This window comes from Physcomitrium patens, chromosome 10 (genome assembly GCF_059467195.1).
Source record: "Physcomitrium patens ecotype Gransden chromosome 10, ASM5946719v1, whole genome shotgun sequence".
Taxonomy (NCBI): Eukaryota; Viridiplantae; Streptophyta; class Bryopsida; order Funariales; family Funariaceae; genus Physcomitrium; species Physcomitrium patens.
Genome location: NC_143419.1, coordinates 4,918,168 through 4,936,346, shown reverse-complemented (window position 1 = coordinate 4,936,346; position 18,179 = coordinate 4,918,168). Strand labels below are relative to the sequence as shown.

The 18,179-nt window shown below is 39.4% G+C and overlaps 3 protein-coding genes and 1 non-coding gene across 8 annotated transcripts; 2 read left to right on the top strand and 2 right to left on the bottom strand.

The window, feature by feature from the left end:
- The first annotated feature begins 750 nt into the window (after positions 1-750).
- Positions 751-2,161, top strand: LOC149988225 (uncharacterized). Of its 4 annotated transcripts, none has more exons than XM_090253522.1 (4): positions 751-1,013; positions 1,209-1,430; positions 1,700-1,782; positions 2,083-2,161. In XM_090253522.1, exons 1-3 carry the CDS (start codon positions 974-976, stop codon positions 1,744-1,746), a joined length of 309 nt encoding a protein of 102 aa, XP_090109648.1. In that variant the 5' UTR covers positions 751-973; the 3' UTR covers positions 1,747-1,782; positions 2,083-2,161. The 4 variants fall into 4 exon arrangements, with proteins under 4 accessions (XP_090109648.1, XP_090109647.1, XP_090109649.1 ...); XM_090253523.1 differs by having other exon boundaries at positions 753-1,013; positions 1,739-1,782; XM_090253524.1 differs by lacking the exon at positions 2,083-2,161 and adding an exon at positions 1,925-2,009 and having other exon boundaries at positions 753-1,013; positions 1,739-1,782.
- On the top strand, positions 2,000-8,749 carry LOC112288103 (putative helicase CHR10). 2 transcript variants are annotated; one of them, XM_024531962.3, is made up of 16 exons: positions 2,000-2,161; positions 2,534-2,694; positions 3,065-3,199; positions 3,545-3,728; positions 3,843-3,984; positions 4,245-4,356; positions 4,470-4,559; positions 4,795-4,902; positions 5,139-5,336; positions 5,736-5,861; positions 6,223-6,573; positions 6,882-7,219; positions 7,450-7,595; positions 7,770-7,904; positions 8,183-8,294; positions 8,457-8,749. In XM_024531962.3, the coding sequence occupies exons 1-16, from the start codon at positions 2,083-2,085 to the stop codon at positions 8,476-8,478; spliced, it is 2,439 nt and encodes an 812-aa protein (XP_024387730.2). In that variant the 5' UTR covers positions 2,000-2,082; the 3' UTR covers positions 8,479-8,749. The 2 variants fall into 2 exon arrangements, with proteins under 2 accessions (XP_024387730.2, XP_090109646.1); XM_090253520.1 differs by lacking the exon at positions 8,457-8,749 and having other exon boundaries at positions 2,083-2,161; positions 8,183-8,298.
- Positions 8,750-9,900: 1,151 nt separating this feature from the next.
- TRNAA-CGC (transfer RNA alanine (anticodon CGC)) lies at positions 9,901-9,973 on the bottom strand. Its single transcript has one exon. It is a non-coding gene; the product is annotated as a tRNA-Ala (tRNA).
- A 2,252-nt stretch (positions 9,974-12,225) lies between these two features.
- On the bottom strand, positions 12,226-14,919 carry LOC112287317 (glycolate oxidase 1). Its single transcript, XM_090253519.1, is given in 9 exon segments — positions 12,226-12,657; positions 12,998-13,095; positions 13,416-13,478; positions 13,626-13,692; positions 13,800-14,003; positions 14,100-14,145; positions 14,229-14,330; positions 14,332-14,364; positions 14,453-14,919. Coding segments are annotated over 9 exon segments (939 nt in total). The 5' UTR covers positions 14,599-14,919; the 3' UTR covers positions 12,226-12,477.
- Between the last annotated feature and the right edge of the window lie 3,260 nt (positions 14,920-18,179).

The following is an 18,179-nucleotide window of genomic DNA, read 5'->3' as shown; positions in this document are numbered from 1 at the left end:
TATAATGATTTCATACAAACCTTTTCAATAAAATCTTTGAACTGTTAATTATGTTTTATCAATTTAAATTTTTTATGATTTTGCTAAACCAATTCAAAAATTACACTTTTTTATTCCTAACTATCAAATTCAATTCAAATGTAATTAATTTCACATATATAGAATTTTATATTTAGTTCAGAGATGAATTCAACAATTAAATCAATAGTATTAAAAAAAACGAAATTGATAAATATTTATAGACTTATTTATTTTTATGTTTGTTTCATGGGGTGTAAAACAACCCTCAAATACTAAATAGCTCTAATTGTTGAACCCTCGTCTACTCACATTGTTGAATCTAATTAGAACTAGGGACTTTATTTTTCTAAGAACTTGATATTCCATTAACTCCCAACACATCAAAAGCACCTAAGATATTTTACCCTAAAAAATAAGTCTCTATAATTAATTATTCCATTGATAAAAAAAACACACCCTATTTATTACTAGTTTTAGTAAAGTTCTAAGTCATTGGAAGATTAGACACACCACTTAATTGCTTTAAAGGAAACCCATTCAGAACCTGTTTTTGAATCGAATAGGATCCTAACTTCCCACACTATTCAAATAAAAAGAATGGCTTCTAAGTTGGCACACCTACAACCGCGTGCAACCCCAATCACACGGTTACAGGTTCCTGAGCCAGCGACCGTGGATGAGAAATAGACGAATGATATCACCAACGGATGGCTGATGTTCCCGTGTTCGGAGAGCGCGTTTCTATATTATGGCGGCAGAGTGTTGCGACTGATTTGAAGCTTCACAAACAATCCTCGTCGAGAATGGCGCGCGTCAATGGCTTCAGCAACACTTCGCACACTGTGTGATCACCATCCCAAATGACCCACAATTCAAAATTTCTTCGCAGCGACTGGGTTGTCTGTTTTCAGACCATGAGCGGAATTCGAAAGCTGTATTCACCGTTGGAGCTATGGAACAGTTGTACACGCTGTTCCACAGGGCAGGAAAAGGTGGGGAGTAGGTGTAATTCTCGTAGGAAGGAAGAGCAGGAATGTCGTGTCCGTATTCATGAAAGTCCTCGATGATGCAACTCGTGCATGGCTTGTTGAGGAAGCCGCGGAGTTGTTCGTGTCTTTGTTTTTGAGAGGCTGCGTCCTTTCCATGTGAAACGTGAAGTGTGTGTGAGAGGAAGATTGCTGGGGAAGGGTGTGTTGTGGCAATAGAGTTGATCGAGATGGAGGCGTTGAAGCACATCCAAGAGGCTGTGGGAGTGGTGACGAGGTTTGATGGAAGAGGAGTGTGTGATGCTGGCGACGTGTTGGCCCAGTGCAAGAATTGGGGTATTACTGCGGAGCTGAAGCCCCATCAAGCTGAGGGGGTGTCATGGCTCATTGGCCGTTACGTGCTTGGCGTCAATGTCATTCTGGGTGAATTTCTAAACTCAAATCTCGTCGATTTTATTTTTTGGGCAAGCGATCACGAAAAGTGATAAAGCAGAATTTAATGTGGTGTTTCCCGATGGGAAAACGTCTGTTTATGGAATTCGACGAGAGATATTACTATTCGTTAATCGGCTATCTTTTGGAACGTAGGTTTTTCTGCAATGTGACAATCGACTGAGAATTTGATAGAAAATCTACATGTTTGTGGGTCGTACTGTGGAAGTTTTATATGTGTTTTTTGATCTTCATTACAGTGCCATCCTTGACCAGTGTCGTGGATGTGCAACTTGAAGGATTCTAATGACATGTTGTCGACTGATAATCTGCAGGTGATGAGGTGCGCCTTCTCGAACTTTGAGAGTATGCTAGGGTGCAGTTAGATACTTCGTGTGCGAGGTTAAAGTGTTAATTTCCTCTCAGCTCAAGTAGTGATATTGCTCTGATTGTTTCGGTCACTTATTGGATGTGTTTTGTGACAGGCATGAGAGAATGAATGCGAACTTTAATGAGGAATTGTCTTCGCTTTCAGTTGCTCGACAGGGTTTAAGGCTTGAGGTGTCAACTTTCTGTCTTCGGTCTTAGTAGAATCCTATTCATTTGAACAAATGAAATTCCAGTTTGATATTGTGTATTTCAGATGGGATTAGGGAAGACGCTGCAGTCCATTGTGTTGCTTGCGTACTTGAAATTCGCACGCTCTTGCAAAGGCCCATTTTGTAAGTTTCCTTTTACTATTTTGACCTGCAACATTGTTTTGTCTTATTGATGCGTCTTCTGGTTCCACCTGCATCAGAACAGTATCATGTATTGATTTTATTTCCTAAGCTCCTGTAGGCTTCCGCAAAGGTAAAATTGAGCTGTAACGGTATTAGTTTACGGATTTTATAAATGAATCAGTGAGTATGGGCAATTGAATTTATTCTGAATGTTTCCATCTGTGAAGTGGCCAATTTTTCTTGATGGCATTGTTTTTCTTGAAGGATTACTTTATTTTTAATCATCTATACAGTTCTGAAGAACCAGCCTCATCATTTCATATTCAATACCGAAAACTGAAGTGGATTTTATAATTGGCACTATTCTGGCAGTGGTGATATGCCCATTGAGCGTAACAGAAGGATGGGCTCTGGAGATGGCAAGATTTGCGCCAAAGTTGAGGGTATTGCGGTATGTTGGAAACAAAGGAGAGAGAGAAGAGTTACGCAGAAGTATCAGCGAGCACGTTAATAAGCAGGCCCCGTCTGCTCGGGTAGGATTTAATACGGTCCTAATTTACATCATTTTTCACGAGGAATTGTTCACTGAAAGTATGTAGTTCTAATCTGATGACAGCTTCTTAAGCTGTTCAATCGGACAACTTGGCCAGATGCTGGTCTGATTCATCCTTCTGCTTTACAATTATGTGTGGTTCGCATAGCTACTTTTTGATGTTAGTTGTTCTGAGATCCTCTCCATGCAACCTTTCAGTGATGGTTCGACTTTTATTGTAATGTTGAATTTGTGGATGGTCTATCTTTCAGTATGGAAGGATCTGTTTCAAAATGTACATTGGGTCACCTTCGGTTGTGAACACTTCCATTTTCACTCACAATGATATCTGCTTTTTGGAGCCCTTGCAGACAAATCCAGATTTGCCGTTTGATGTACTTCTATCGACTTATGAGCTTGCGATGGCTGATGTATCATTCTTAAGCCGTATACGCTGGAGTTATGCTATTATTGATGAAGCTCAACGCCTTAAAAATGCTGACAGTGTATGATTTCCATTTGTACTTGCAAAAGACGTCTTGTACATTTTTTTCTGACAAAATTACTTTACCTTCAATTGTTAAGCTTGGTTTTCATTCTCAATGTAGAATTCCAAGTTCTGAAACTTAAAATTACCTTTTACCTTAACTTCTGCCATTTTGATTTTTGAGACTGGATGATGTGGATACATTTGTGGAAGTTGAATTGGAATTTGTTTTAGGGTCTATCTCTTGTTCCTTCACTCGATACAAAGCGGCTAATGCACATCCAGATGAAGCGCGTTGAAGAAGTTCTGCTATGTACTCTACAATTTACTTATGATTCCAGCACTTGATGATAAAAATGTGCAGGTGCTTTTCAAAACCCTTGACGAGCAGTATATGTTACCCCGACGCTTGCTGCTCACCGGAACCCCAGTGCAAAACAACCTTTCAGAACTTTGGGCATTGCTACACTTTTGCATGCCTTTAATCTTTACCAATGTAGAAGAGTTTCTTGATGCTTTCGGGCCAGCTGCCGCTGCTACACATAAAGGTGAGGAGTCCACATATTTTATTTGTCTCGTAACTTGCAGAAAATTTGCTACATTACCCTCTTGTTTTTGTTTGTGCACTATTTGAATTTTCTTTCCATGTTTCGATATGACAGATGGAGACAAAATTGTTGATAAGGAAGACTCAATTCTGACAATTCTACGGGAAACTGTCAAAGTTTTTATGCTGAGACGTACAAAAGCTGCTCTTGTTCACTCAAAGGCTCTTGTTCTTCCCCCTCTTACTGAAGTTACCATGTGAGTACACTCCGAATTCCACTTCAATTTACAGTACCTTTTCATTTGTTAAGGATGAAATTTGATAAGATGACGTGAATCTTAGGGAAGGGTCTTTGGTTCGCTAATGCAAGTAAATTGAAGGACCCTTGGAATGTTTTTGGAGTAATTTATATTTAGATGTCCGACTTGATCTCGTCTCATGGTTTACACCATTTGAAAACTTAGTAGTCTTTCGATACGAAATGCTTATCCCTCACTTGTCTTCTTGTGGTGGACAGATTTTCTCCTATGGCTAATATTCAGAAGCAAGTGTACGTCTCAGTATTGAAGAAGGAATCTCCAAAGATTATCGGTGACAGTCCTGGAACAGCAACGTCACTGCAGAATATTGTGAGTATTTGAGATTGACGAAGTTTCTTTTAGTAGAAATGTGGAGACCTTATGTCATTTAAATCACATATTATAGATGTCATGTTCTTACGGATAGAAGTTGGATTGTCCAGGTTATCCAGTTAAGAAAAGCTTGCAGCCATCCCTATCTCTTTGATGGGATCGAACCAGAACCATTTCAAGAGGGTGAGCACATTGTTGAGGTATCATTTCTTCCCCATATCTGCATAGATTGGGAGTACCATATCCCGCTAATTCTGAATCCTTTGATACATTTTGCTTGACTGATTTCAGATGTATTCAAGTTGATGAAATATGGCTTATTTTATTCAAATACCTTGTAAATTCTTATTAACACCTTGTTTCGAAAAATAGCCCATAGTATGTTTCACTAAGAACTGAATCTTGCAATGGATGGTGGACTCAAAATTGGATCAGGCTAGTGGAAAGCTGAAGATGCTCGATGTGATCCTGAAAAAGCTGCATGCTAGTGGTCATCGTGTTCTTATTTTTGCTCAAATGACCCGCACGCTGGACATACTTCAGGTCTGATCAACCACCACTGGCATAATCAGCCCAGTCTTGCATGAACATCGTGTGTCAAACAATAGAGAACTGAAATTTGTGAGGCCAGAAGGTAACTTTAACTTTAACTGGAATTGGACACTTGGAACGCGAACATTCGCTGCAGAACTTTTCAGGCTGGGCCTTCTTCGTGACTTTCATTACGATTGTACCAATTCGTACTAAGTTATCTTGAAATTTGATTACACTAAACTCAGGACTACCTGGAGTATCGGAGCTATTCGTATGAACGCCTTGATGGTTCAGTTCGTGCAGAGGAGCGGTTTAACGCTGTTCACAGCTTTAGCGCAGGTCACTCGAAATGTGGTGGTGATGCCAAGTCTGGCAGCGCATTTGTGTTTCTGCTCACTACCCGTGCAGGAGGTGTTGGCTTGAACCTCATCGGTGCAGACACTGTAAGCATTCTCTCAGCCTTAAGGTTTTGGCATGCGTTCAGTTTGGAAAGCACAGTCGAAGAACTCTCGGATCTCTTTAGAGCAACAGCGAAGCTGTACAGACTTCTTTCCATGTTAACAATGCTTCGGAGAGAACTAAGTGACAAATTCAGGTTGATAATGTTTGGGAGTTGTCTCTGGGAATCAGATGCACAGATGCTAATCGACCTGCTGTGAGAAATAAGTATTATTTGCACTCACTAGTCTCTTTTGTACAGGTTTCCATAGGTTTAAGAGGACACCAAATATAGCTTCGGATAATGTGTTCAATCTTTAAGCTTATCGACCTTTCACACCAAGCTAGTCAATGTCACATGTGTGAAGGCCTAATTTTTGGCTGAGTGTGACACCATGGCATAGGTTATCTTTTACGAGCAAGACTGGAACCCTCAAGCTGACAAGCAGGCGTTGCAACGAGCACATAGAATAGGGCAGATATCACCTGTATTGGCTATTAATCTTATTACACGTCACACAATTGACGAGGTCAGTGTTTCACTAATTAGGAATTCGAATCAAATATGAATCAGGAAATAGCAAGAGATTGCATATGCGACTGTTTTATTTGCTGAGAGCGTGTTTACAGCGTTCCTAATGAAAAGTGGGACGTGGTTGCCATGAATAATTGCTATTAAACTGTTCCCAAAATTGTGAAAAAATATTCATACCAGCACTGTTGAAATATTTTTCAAATTTCCTCTACTATTGTAATTTTGAGTATTAAGATCTGAAGTATCGGCTCCAACTTTTCTGAATCTTGTGACAATGTTTTGTTTTGGATTGGATTGTGATGGTGCGTTTCATGCCTTTGACGCTTGGATTGTTGCTTGCTTATCTCCTAATACAGGTGATAATGAGGAGGGCAAAAAAGAAACTAGAGCTCACTTGCAATGTGATTGGGCGGGACGATGCGGATTTGGAAACTCATGGTCCTGCAAGTGCCGTCTCGACAGACTTGAGATCCATGATAATGTTTGGGATTAATACGCTTCACTCGTCCGATGCTACCCAAGATACTGAGGTTGGTCGTAGCTCAGAGCTGGAAAGAATTGTGGAAGCTGCGTTGAACCAGCGTGGCAAAGCAGGCCCTGGCTTGTCAAATGCCACTGAATTCGGCAATGTCGAACTCGTTACATTAGATGCCCAAGACGATGGCGCTGAAAACTTTTACAATTATGAAGGCAAGGACTTTGCGAAGGTGAGAAATTGTGAAGGATGCTGGCTTGACTTGGGTACAAATGTATCTTGGTTCTTTTTGCCCTCGTACGTATATTTGCGGTTCCTCAGAATACTGATATCGAGAGAGCTAATTCATTCAGTTATCTTTCAGCTTTACTTTATGATGCTTTTCGCTCATTCTAATCAGGGTTTATTTGGTACTTCTATGATTTTGTCGATCGTCGTGGATTCTAGCCTACAACAAATGCACATGTATCCCAAATTTATTGTACCACAGTTACTGTATTAAGATGAGAGGTGTCTTAAGAGATATGTGGGCTTTTGCAGCCGGCTGATAAAGCACTGCTGGAATCTTGGGCTGTGCATGCGAATGCAAGTAATGGAGATGAACCTAGCACTCGGCGAACACGCAAAGTAAAAGCTTCTTATTTGAGTGACGATGCAGACAAGGACAACTCCAGGGCTCAGAAGAGGCAGAAAGCAGAAGATAAGAAACACGCAAAATGGAAATCACTTGGATATCATACATTAGCCATTGACGATCCTGGTGCAGGACTTCAGCCAGCTCTTTCAAGTGACAACGTGGGCAGCGATGTTCATTTTGTGATTGGCGATTGCACAGTTCCTGTGACAACGCGCCCAGACGAACCCTGCATCATATTATCGTATACTTCATATCACTTTCGTGCTCACTTTTTTATCCAACTAATTTATATCACATTTTCTCTTTCCTTAGTGATGACCTATCCTGCGCTATTTTAGACTTTTGTTTCTCTCAAGTACTATATTTTTGTTCATCTATACTTGTACTTTTATATGTCTTGGTATAACTTTAGCATGGCATTGAATACAGTTGGGACATTTGTCTGACCATGTGTTTTGGTCGTGTGGCCAGATTCGTCGATGACTCTGGAGTGTGGGGTAGTGGAGGAATGTTTAATGCTGTTGCAAAGCTTTCCTTCAAGATTCCAGAAGCTTATGAAGCAGCTCATGAAGCTGAGGATTTGCACCTTGGTGATTTTCATCTAGTTCCTTTACCTGGTGTGCACCCTCTTTCTGCAACCTCGCCGTCGAACACTTCTCATCTTGAGTGCTTACAGCTCGGGAAACGCCGATATGGAAACCTGTATTGATGAAGCTATGCATGGTGTCAGAAAGAAAGCCCTCGATGATATCCAGGATTTTATATTGATAGAACTGCTTTTGCCGTTGCAGGAGATAGGAGATTTGTTGGAGTAGCAGTAATTCAAACTTACAGCCGCAGAAGGAAGGTCCCTCGCAGTGACATCTCCATCTCAGCCTTCGAAACGTGCCTTCGCAAAGTTGTTACCGCCGCCAAGGCGCGCTCTGGTACATTAACGAGCATTTTCTAATTATAACATTAATGATTGGGAAAACAATTGTTCGATCATTTCAGCTCTTAAACAGAATGATGGGTCACTGAAACCTGCAAACATTCACAGTATCGCATGTGAACGTGAATCACCTTCAGGAACGTAGCTCCACTACCCACTTCGGATACGTTCAAACCGTATTAGTGAGCCTCAAACGAGCCTCATAGCGTCTATGTCATAAACTGATGCCCTCAAACACTAACCTTCAAGCGATAATGCGATTGTTGATTGCAGCGTCTGTGCACGTGCCAAGAATTGGGTCGCGGGGGCAAGGGAAGAACGAGTGGTATGCGGTGGAGCGGCTGCTGCGAAAGTATGCGACGGGCTACGACGTGCCGTTCTATGTGTAAGAAAGTGGTTTTGAGAAGCTGGTTGGGTGAATGAGGCAGGCATTGGTTGGTTGGATGCTGGAGGGGAAATGGGGCTGACATTGTTGGGTTATGAGGAGGGAGGGAGGGAGGGAGGGACTGACTGACTGACGTGTGGGGGGGTGTGTGACGGAACGCAGGTACTACTACAGAAGACCTTGAGGGACATTGAAGATCATGTAACACCATGAGAGAAGAAGTAGGTGTGTTAGTGTTAGTGTTGGTGATTGGTGCAACAAAGGGCAGCGTTGTACGTTGCAGAAAAGAGTAAAACATCAGGTCGTAGTGCTGCTGCTGCTGTTTCTGTCACATTTGGGAGACAAATTCAAGCGTCTTGGTGTGTTGATTGTACAGCTGATTGCCATTTAGCGTCGACTTTTTGCAAATTTTGTTCGACAGGAGTTGAAATGATGAATGATGTTTTTCGGAGGCACCTATCTGTCCAGTCTGTGTTGGTCGGGGAGGATTGGAGCGCGGTTTGTGCAAGCAAAAGAGAGGAAGTTGGAAGTAATGTGTTCCGGGAAGGAAAAAGGGATGGGAAAGGGGAAGCATTGTCTCTGGGTTATCAGAGCGAGGTTTCGATCCTCGGACCTGTGGGTTATGGGCCCACCACGCTTCCGCTGCGCCACTCTGATGCTCGGATGATGGCTTATGTGGACTTTTTTGTAATCATAGGATGCTAAATTTCATCTCGTCAACGGAAGCATTGCTGAACATCTCGGGTTTTCCGTTTCTGCCGCGAAGGAGCTGCGTTTGAAATGTTGAACCCAGATCGCCTCTACACTTCGGCGACTGGCGCCGAGTCTTCCGTTGCTGGGAGAGCCTCCAACCTCTCGCGCATGGCCAGTTCAAGGACCCACGTTGTCCTTCCTCGCGTTCGCTCCGCGTGCTGCCCTCCTCTCCATCGCTCAACAGTACAGTAACGATGCTATCTTGCGGCTTTCTCACTCACACTTTGTTCAGATGGCTGACTTGGAGAACAGTTTCAAAACCTTAGTGGAAGGAACGAAATGGTTTTTCTGAATCTTTTGTTGTAAGAGTCTTTTTTGAAGTAGGTTATCGTTGTTTGTAGAGAGAACGTAGGGTTCGGGATTTATGAAAGAAATTGCACCTAGCACCTTATAATAAATGTTCTTTACTTAATTCTTTACATAACAAAACGTTTAATTTGCAGAGCGTCAAAATGATATCTTATCTTTACACTGAGGGTAATAAAAACAAGAGGTTCCTAGCCAAGTTAGTGTGCAACACGGGAACAGTTAAAGATGTTCAGTATGTACGGTGGATTAATCAACAAGAGTCTACTTTTTGATAAAAGTAGAACTTGGGAATTATCACAGCACACAAAGTAGGTGATGAAAATTGTGGTGGTAGGTTACAAAGACGATCTTGAGTTAACGAAGGAGAAAGAATGTATCAAGAATATATGAGGAGAAGGGCCGATTCAACGTGAAGAAGGGAGTGAAGGATGATGAGGGTTGTCGTTGGTTGCCATGAAATAGGAGACAATGCGTAACATACTTCACTGCAGCACATACGTAGGTTGAGCAAGAACATCATACCGCAAAAATCAAAACTAGTCTTTGGAGAAGACGGGCATCGATCCCGTTACCTCCTGAATGCGAATCAGGCGCTCTACCATTTGAGCTACTCCCCCACGTTGGGAGATGCCTTTCTATTTCAAATTATATACAACATTATCGTCTCAGTCAGCTCCGGAGCAGAAGCTTCACGTACTAGTTCCTCGGACAGAAGGGCTTTGGACGTAGTACGCATTCTAGCCCTGCTTGTGTTCCTTGCGGTTGCCATGTTGCTCCTTCAGAGAACCTGCTGTGCTTGTGCTTAAGGATTGCTTGTAGTAACTTGATGAGCTCTTGAATGGCATTTGCTTTGCTATAAAATGGTGAATAGTTACAATTGTGCTGGGTGTAGTTACATACCTTTCCAATAACCAAGTAGCACCGAAAAGTTATTGAAAGCAAATATGTTAATAGGATTTTAAATACAAAAGGAAAGTCACGTAAAAACGTAGAAGTCCGTCACATATAAGATAAATTAATTATAATGAACGAAAATTGGAAAAAAATATTGGTACTCAACCACCCAATTCAACTTATTAATATTTACAGAAAAATTACAGAATTAACATTAGCACTACGACATTCGTTTACGATAACCTACTTCAAAAAAGACTCTTACAACAAAAGATTCAGAAAAACCATTTCGTTCCTTCCACTAAGGTTTTGAAACTGTTCTCCAAGTCAGCCATCTGAACAAAGTGTGAGTGAGAAAGCCGCAAGATAGCATCGTTACTGTACTGTTGAGCGATGGAGAGGAGGGCAGCACGCGGAGCGAACGCGAGGAAGGACAACGTGGGTCCTTGAACTGGCCATGCGCGAGAGGTTGGAGGCTCTCCCAGCAACGGAAGACTCGGCGCCAGTCGCCGAAGTGTAGAGGCGATCTGGGTTCAACATTTCAAACGCAGCTCCTTCGCGGCAGAAACGGAAAACCCGAGATGTTCAGCAATGCTTCCGTTGACGAGATGAAATTTAGCATCCTATGATTACAAAAAAGTCCACATAAGCCATCATCCGAGCATCAGAGTGGCGCAGCGGAAGCGTGGTGGGCCCATAACCCACAGGTCCGAGGATCGAAACCTCGCTCTGATAACCCAGAGACAATGCTTCCCCTTTCCCATCCCTTTTTCCTTCCCGGAACACATTACTTCCAACTTCCTCTCTTTTGCTTGCACAAACCGCGCTCCAATCCTCCCCGACCAACACAGACTGGACAGATAGGTGCCTCCGAAAAACATCATTCATCATTTCAACTCCTGTCGAACAAAATTTGCAAAAAGTCGACGCTAAATGGCAATCAGCTGTACAATCAACACACCAAGACGCTTGAATTTGTCTCCCAAATGTGACAGAAACAGCAGCAGCAGCACTACGACCTGATGTTTTACTCTTTTCTGCAACGTACAACGCTGCCCTTTGTTGCACCAATCACCAACACTAACACTAACACACCTACTTCTTCTCTCATGGTGTTACATGATCTTCAATGTCCCTCAAGGTCTTCTGTAGTAGTACCTGCGTTCCGTCACACACCCCCCCACACGTCAGTCAGTCAGTCCCTCCCTCCCTCCCTCCCTCCTCATAACCCAACAATGTCAGCCCCATTTCCCCTCCAGCATCCAACCAACCAATGCCTGCCTCATTCACCCAACCAGCTTCTCAAAACCACTTTCTTACACATAGAACGACATTGTCGTTGTGGGCGGCAACGCCTTTGATTCATTTCGTTAAGATTTTAATGTGGAAATCAGGAGGTGGAATAATCAGGCAATGAAGTGGTGATGAAGCGATGACCTTTGCAAAATCTCATGATAAATTAGGTCAAAACTAGCTATGTGGTACTTTTGCATCACAAAATTCGATAACTCTAAATCTATTATGTTAATTATTATACAAACATACAAACAAACAAACAAACAAACAAAAACATCAAGAATTAAGGAAATGTCTGGCTTCATGTTACTTAAATTTGAACTTATTGTATCAAACAAAGGTGTATTGTTTTACTTCATGGGGGCATTTTTTGGAGTTTTTTTGGAGTTTTTTTTTTTTTTTTTTTTTCTAACATTTATTTTCAAGGATATTTCATGAATGTACATTTTAAATGTTCATTTTTTCATACGAATAGAAGCGAAGTTGTGGTGGTCTTAAGATATCAACAAATCCTCATAACATTACAAGGTGTATATTTGGTTTTTCTGTTGGGTGTTGTTTGGCTGGACCATGTACACCATTCTCTTCAAAGGTTGTGATAGGCATCTACAATTACTGGATACACATTTCAAAGTAATGCAAATAAGTATCGATTATGTCCAAGGCCATAGTTTCTGGGTTTGTCAGCAACCAAATAATACTCACAATTTCGCAGTAGTAATCAAAGTTGTAAGATGTGAACTCGCCACCTTTGATTACTTTTTATTTTACATATTCCCTTATGGAGTTCTTCAGTTGAACCACAGCTTAATAAATGTTGAATGTTTGAAGAGTTCGATGTTTTATAGCCAACTACTCAACTTGTTTGAAGTCTGCGCTATAAAAAGAGTTTTACAAGCATTGATAGCAAATGAGGATTCGCTTTGCTAATTCACAGCTTCGCCCGGAATCGCTCCGCTTCGGTCTGGATATGAGATCGGTTGATGTCTGACAGTTTTGTGCAGCCGGCCAAGGTCACGACAAGCTCGAATTCATCCCTCCGCAGCTGCAAGACCCTTTCCACGCCCTGCTGCCCGTCGCAAGCAAGCCCAAAGAGAACAGGTCTTCTAATCTTCGCAAGTGAAAACTGTGTCGATTAGAAAAGAGATGAAAAAGATTTTCGAATTTCTGCAAGAAAACTGCCGAGCAAGGTTCATTCCCTATCTATGGTTAACACAAGTATTACGGAGAGATTGCTAGGATTAGGATTACTCATGAAGACACCAGATGCGCCAAGAGCTAGTGCCTTGAACACATCAGTACCACGGCGCACGCCTCCGTCCAGAAACACTGAAAACCTGCCGGCTGCAACTTGCACAACCTGGCAATTGATGCAGAGTTGACTAAGTCTTCGGTTATGAAAGAAAATGTGTAGATGAATCTCGTGAAAATGATGAAAACGAAGCAACTACCTCAAGAGCTGAGATTGTTGCTGGGACGTAGTCAAGCTGCCTGGCACTGTGATTTGACACAATGATACCTGCTGCTCCGTTACAGATGGCAATTCTAGCTGCGACCATCATACTTCCGGTACGTTAGATAAAAGTTGTGATTGGAAAATCTGGGTGGGGTAGCATTGTAAAGGTGGAACGTGGTTGTCTTTTGAAAATAGTCGATTCTGATTATTGTATGCAAGGTTAAGGTCGTTAGGAGAACACTTCCTATCTTCGGCGGTGAGAATACCCTTGATGAGGACTGGGAGTTTGGTGATGGATTGCAACCATTTTACGTGTTGCAGAGAAAGGATAGGACGTTTCCTGGAGTCTAATTCATGTATGGAATGACTATTCGGCCTCTGCAAAGGAAGATGATAGTGCTAGTGCTTTGTACCTTCCAGGTAAGAGACCTGTCGATTTGACAGGCAACAAAAGAAGCCAATCCAACATCCTGGGTCTACATGACAAACAACACATCCTCAAGGGAAAGAGTTAACTTGGAGTATTTTGGCGAGAGGGAGGAGATTTCAGAACGAAGATCCATGCGCTACACAAACAATGCAAGAGATCCTGCAAAGGGGTTTTAGGCACAAAGCTATTCTACCTTGTCCATCGTTCCAAGGTCCACATCCTGGAAGGTGGCTAGGGTCAGGTGCTTCGGCAAGGCGAACCTGCACGTCAATAGAAGCAAAACTAATAACTGTTCATGTTAAAATACCTGGATCGCCCAATTTCCGCAAATGAACACGTTAGCAGTGAAACAACTCCAAGTGGACACCTGTTCCTGTTGTTTTTTTTCTCGACGTCCAGTACGAGGCGGATCGACTGTAAGCACAATGGCCTTGAAGCCTGCCCTCTCAGCCCGGCGCACCTGATGGGCCACGACGTTCCTGTCCTTGTTTACGTGGAGCTGAAAGAAGCGAATGCTGGGACCGACTGAGCTCACCTCCTCCATGGAGCTGGTCGCCAAAGAGGAAAGTGCCTGTCATTCACCAATCGATTCTACTCGATGAGTATCACCACATCGCAATTCACAGCAAGAGCTGTGCAGGGACCTTTACTTTGTGAAGAACCATACCATAATTGTGCCGGCTTTTGAGGCGGCCCGGATTGTGGCCAATTCTCTTGCACAGAACGAGGATCTCACTTGAATACGCTTCGATTCGAAAACGCATGTCGGTGTAAAGGAAGAAGGCGTGGCTACAACGGAAAATCGGAGCAGTTACCATCCGGGTGAGCCATCCTCTGCATAGCGGTGGAAGCAACCATGATGGGCGCGGAGATGGTGAAGCCCAAGACATTGGCTCTCGGATTCTACATCAACAATAACACGGGGACGGATTCTGCGCGGCAAAACACAATTGTATTCTTGATTGCAAAACTTCCCCAAATTCAGTATCTCTAGATGTGGGGAGATGGCACGCAACATACCTGATTCGCTCGAAGGCGCTGCGATTCTGTTTCAAGGTCCAGAGATCCTCGGCACCAGTGGAGTAGTAATCGTATACCATCTTTGGCAGCTTCTGCTTCGCAAGCTCTTCAAACTCGGACACTTTCACGATCTCGGAGGACGACATGGTGAGCTACTCAAGGCACGAGAAGTCCAAACCTCAACTCCCTTGAAGCTACAAATCAACCCTTGTCGTCGTCCCCAGAGCACGCCCGAGGCCCATTCTTCACCACGCAATGCATGTTGCGAATCTTAACGCAGAACCATGACGCGCTGACACAGGATTCCCTTTCGAATTTGCGCTGGGTTCCTCCATAACTGAGCTGGCGCAAGTCTAGAATTCAACCAAAATTGCAAAGCTCGATGGCGCAAAGCAAATGCGAGAGACAGATTCGTGTTCGAGGCTCTGAAAGCTCGAGCTCACTCTCGGATTGGGTGGGAGCATATGCTCAACGCTGCTTAAGTGTCACCGGTTGACTGCCCTTGGCTTTTTTTAACAATCCTTGTTGGCATCCAAGCTTACAGAATATTTGACATTATACTTCATACATCAAATAGCGTCAAATATACAGTCCAAGTTATTGTGATAGTATATAGCACAAATACCTTAGTAGTTGATAAGTGCAAAGAAAGAAGTTCTAAGCAGGAACTGCATCAATGAGAAGAAGAACCCAAATCAACAAAAGATAAAAAAAACAAACAAACAAATAAGAAGAAAGGTTTCTTTACAAGAAAAATGTTTAATGTATCACTTTAGAATTAAGTGTATCTATATATATATATATATATATATTATTAACTATATTTTATTATAGATTATTTTTGTTAATAAAAGAAATTCTTTGGTAAGGCAATTCAAATATGAATCTTTTGAAAGAATTTTTCTTCATAAAAATTTACAATCTTTCCTTACAGAAGTTATTAAATTTTTATCACAATCATCCATATTTACACCAATAATTATCTATATAATATGAATAAATAAAAGTAGATAAAAGCAGATAAATTTGATAATAACTTGTAGAATAGCTTCTTAGAAGCTTTATAAATACGGCTTTGCTTTTGTACATGTCAATAGGTGATTCATAGGTTAAAAACTTAGCCAAAAAGTTGACCATGTATTGCACATATTGGCCACTTGTGGTATAAGTTGGACATGTGGCATTATTAAGGATATGAATCACAACAAATAAAATCTCAATACTCTCTTGAATCATTCAAAAAGAATAGATAATCACTCAAAATTAATATAGTATTGAAACTAGAATGGCTATTGCCAAAAACAAAAAGACTAGAGATTCTTGAAATAAGACAAATGACTAGAAAGTTGTTCACGAGAGATAAGAAGGCCTCACTCTTGCCTCTATATATACTTTCTAACTAGGAGATATATGGCAACATTTTATGAGATCTTCAACACATATATAACTTATAAGATATGTATCTAACTTGCAAGAGAAGTTTCCTATATATGTACCATATAGTTAGCTTGTATCATAAGCTACCAATGTGTGCAATATGTGGCTAACTTATTAGTCAAGTTTCAAACCTACTAATCAACTACAAACATGTCTAAAATCAAATCTACATCTATGAAACTTCTAAGAAGCTTCACCATAAGATATTATCAAATCTACCTACATTTATTTTCTATCTAATACTTGTTATATATATAACATGTGTACATATATAAAGTTTATCTTGCAAGTTTGATATGTATTTTGCAAGTTGGACACATGTTGGAAATTCTATAGAATATTACCACTTAGCTCCTAGTTAGATAATATATATAGAGACAAAAACAAGGTCTCTTTTGTTTTTTTCAATTATTTTTTTACTTCTAGTCTAGTTTCAAGAATCTCTAGTTTTTTCTTCTTTTGGCAATAGCCATTACAGTTTCTTTTTTAGTATATATACTTAAATTTTTTTGTCTTTTAATATTTTTGAAGAATTTTTTATATTTATATGAGTATTTTTTAAATTCTTATTCTTGACATTTCTACTTCATTTATTTATATTCAATAAAAAAAATTAATTTTTAAATTATATTTTGATTTTAAAGTAATTTTTAATTAATTTTTTTGAATCATTTTTATAACATTTCAATTTTATACATAATTTTTTATATTAAAAGCCTTGCAATAGATAGAAATTTAATAAAAAAATTGATATAAAGAAATTTTAGAATTATTTTATGATTGTATTAAATCTATTTAATAAAAAAATAATATATTATTATTTATTTTTATACTTTGATAAGTAATATATTAATTTTTTTTATATGATTATATTGTTATATTAATAAAAATAAAATTTATTCATTTATATATATATATATATATATATTATTTTTTATCTTATTAATTTAGATTTTTAAAATTTTATATTTACATACTAATTAAAAATAGGTTGTTAGTGAGATCATTTACAAAAATGTAGCTTAATAATAATGTTGTAAAATTTCCTATTATAAATCATTATGTAGCTTGTATTATTTTTAAAATAAATTATTCAATTTTTTATAAAAATTTTAAATTAAAATTTTTAAAAATAAAATAAGTATTTAAGAAAAATATTAAATAAAGAGAAGCTATAAGTCTCAATGCTAAGTATCAATAATATTACACACAATGAGAAGTATGGATTAAGATAATCCTTACTTCTAACATTATTTACTAATGGATGGTGGTTGATGTTCTAATAGACAACTTTCATCTTTTTACTTTAACATTCATCAAAGATTATTTTTAACGTATTTTTTGAAATATAACTTATTAAAAGAATATTCTATAGTATATACTTTATATTCTTACTTATTCTTTGAATATTATTTAATAAATTCATCATCCTCATAATCTTGAGTCTTGGCCTATTGTCAAGGACATGAATTAAAAGATGATGTATAAACCAATAAAATCTATGTCAAAGAAAGAGTAATAAAATAGAAATAAGGAAGTATGTATATTAAAAAGAAACTGGAATGGCTTATTGCCAAAAGACAAGGAAACTTGAGACTCTTGAAACTAGACTAGAAGCAAGAAAGGAATTGACAAGAGTAAAGAGGGCTTTACTCTTGTCTCTGTATATACTATCTAACTAGGGACTAAATGGTGATGTTCTATAAGACCTCTAATATGTGTTGACTTTGTAGAACACATGCCTTGACTTACAAGGCAAGTTTTTCTATGTGTGGACCACATAGTTAGTTTGGGCTACACAAGCTAACAACATGTGTGGCACATGGCCAACTTGTTGACCACTTTTTTAATCCAAAAAGTTAATTATAGATACTTATAAAGTCAAAGTAGTATATATAAAACTTCTAAGAAGCTTCTATAGAAGATATTATACAATTAATTTACTTTTACCTACTTCTACTTACTTCTATCTATTTATACAAGTAATTATTGGCTTACATGTATATGTCTGTGACACCCTTGACCTTATAGTTGGTTCATAGGATGGTCCTGCTACATCCTAAAAACCAATCTTTTAATTGTTAATAACTTTATTAAGATAATATCCTCTAGATGATAAATTATTTTATTTTTAATTTTATTTTTACTGACTTCAACAAAAACATCAAGATATTTAATAAAAAAAAATTAAAATTTTTTTTGTAATTAGTCTCTAAATTCATCAATTACAAGGCTAAAATATTTTGATGAAATCTTCTAATATCTTAATACTTAAATTATTATAAAAAAT

What these genes read in the sequence shown, in the direction of transcription:
- LOC112288103 (XM_024531962.3), top strand. Translation starts at nt 2,083, where the DNA reads ATGGGATTAGGGAAGACGCTGCAGTCCATTGTGTTGCTTGCGTACTTG. An exon ending in TGCCGCTGCTACACATAAAG is followed by an intron (nt 3,729 to 3,842) that starts GTGAGGAGTCCA and finishes TCGATATGACAG; the next exon opens with ATGGAGACAAAATTGTTGAT. An exon ending in CAACGTCACTGCAGAATATT is followed by an intron (nt 4,357 to 4,469) that starts GTGAGTATTTGA and finishes TGGATTGTCCAG; the next exon opens with GTTATCCAGTTAAGAAAAGC.
- LOC149988225 (XM_090253521.1), top strand. Translation starts at nt 974, where the DNA reads ATGGAACAGTTGTACACGCTGTTCCACAGGGCAGGAAAAG. An exon ending in GTTCCACAGGGCAGGAAAAG is followed by an intron (nt 1,014 to 1,208) that starts GTGGGGAGTAGG and finishes TTGCTGGGGAAG; the next exon opens with GGTGTGTTGTGGCAATAGAG.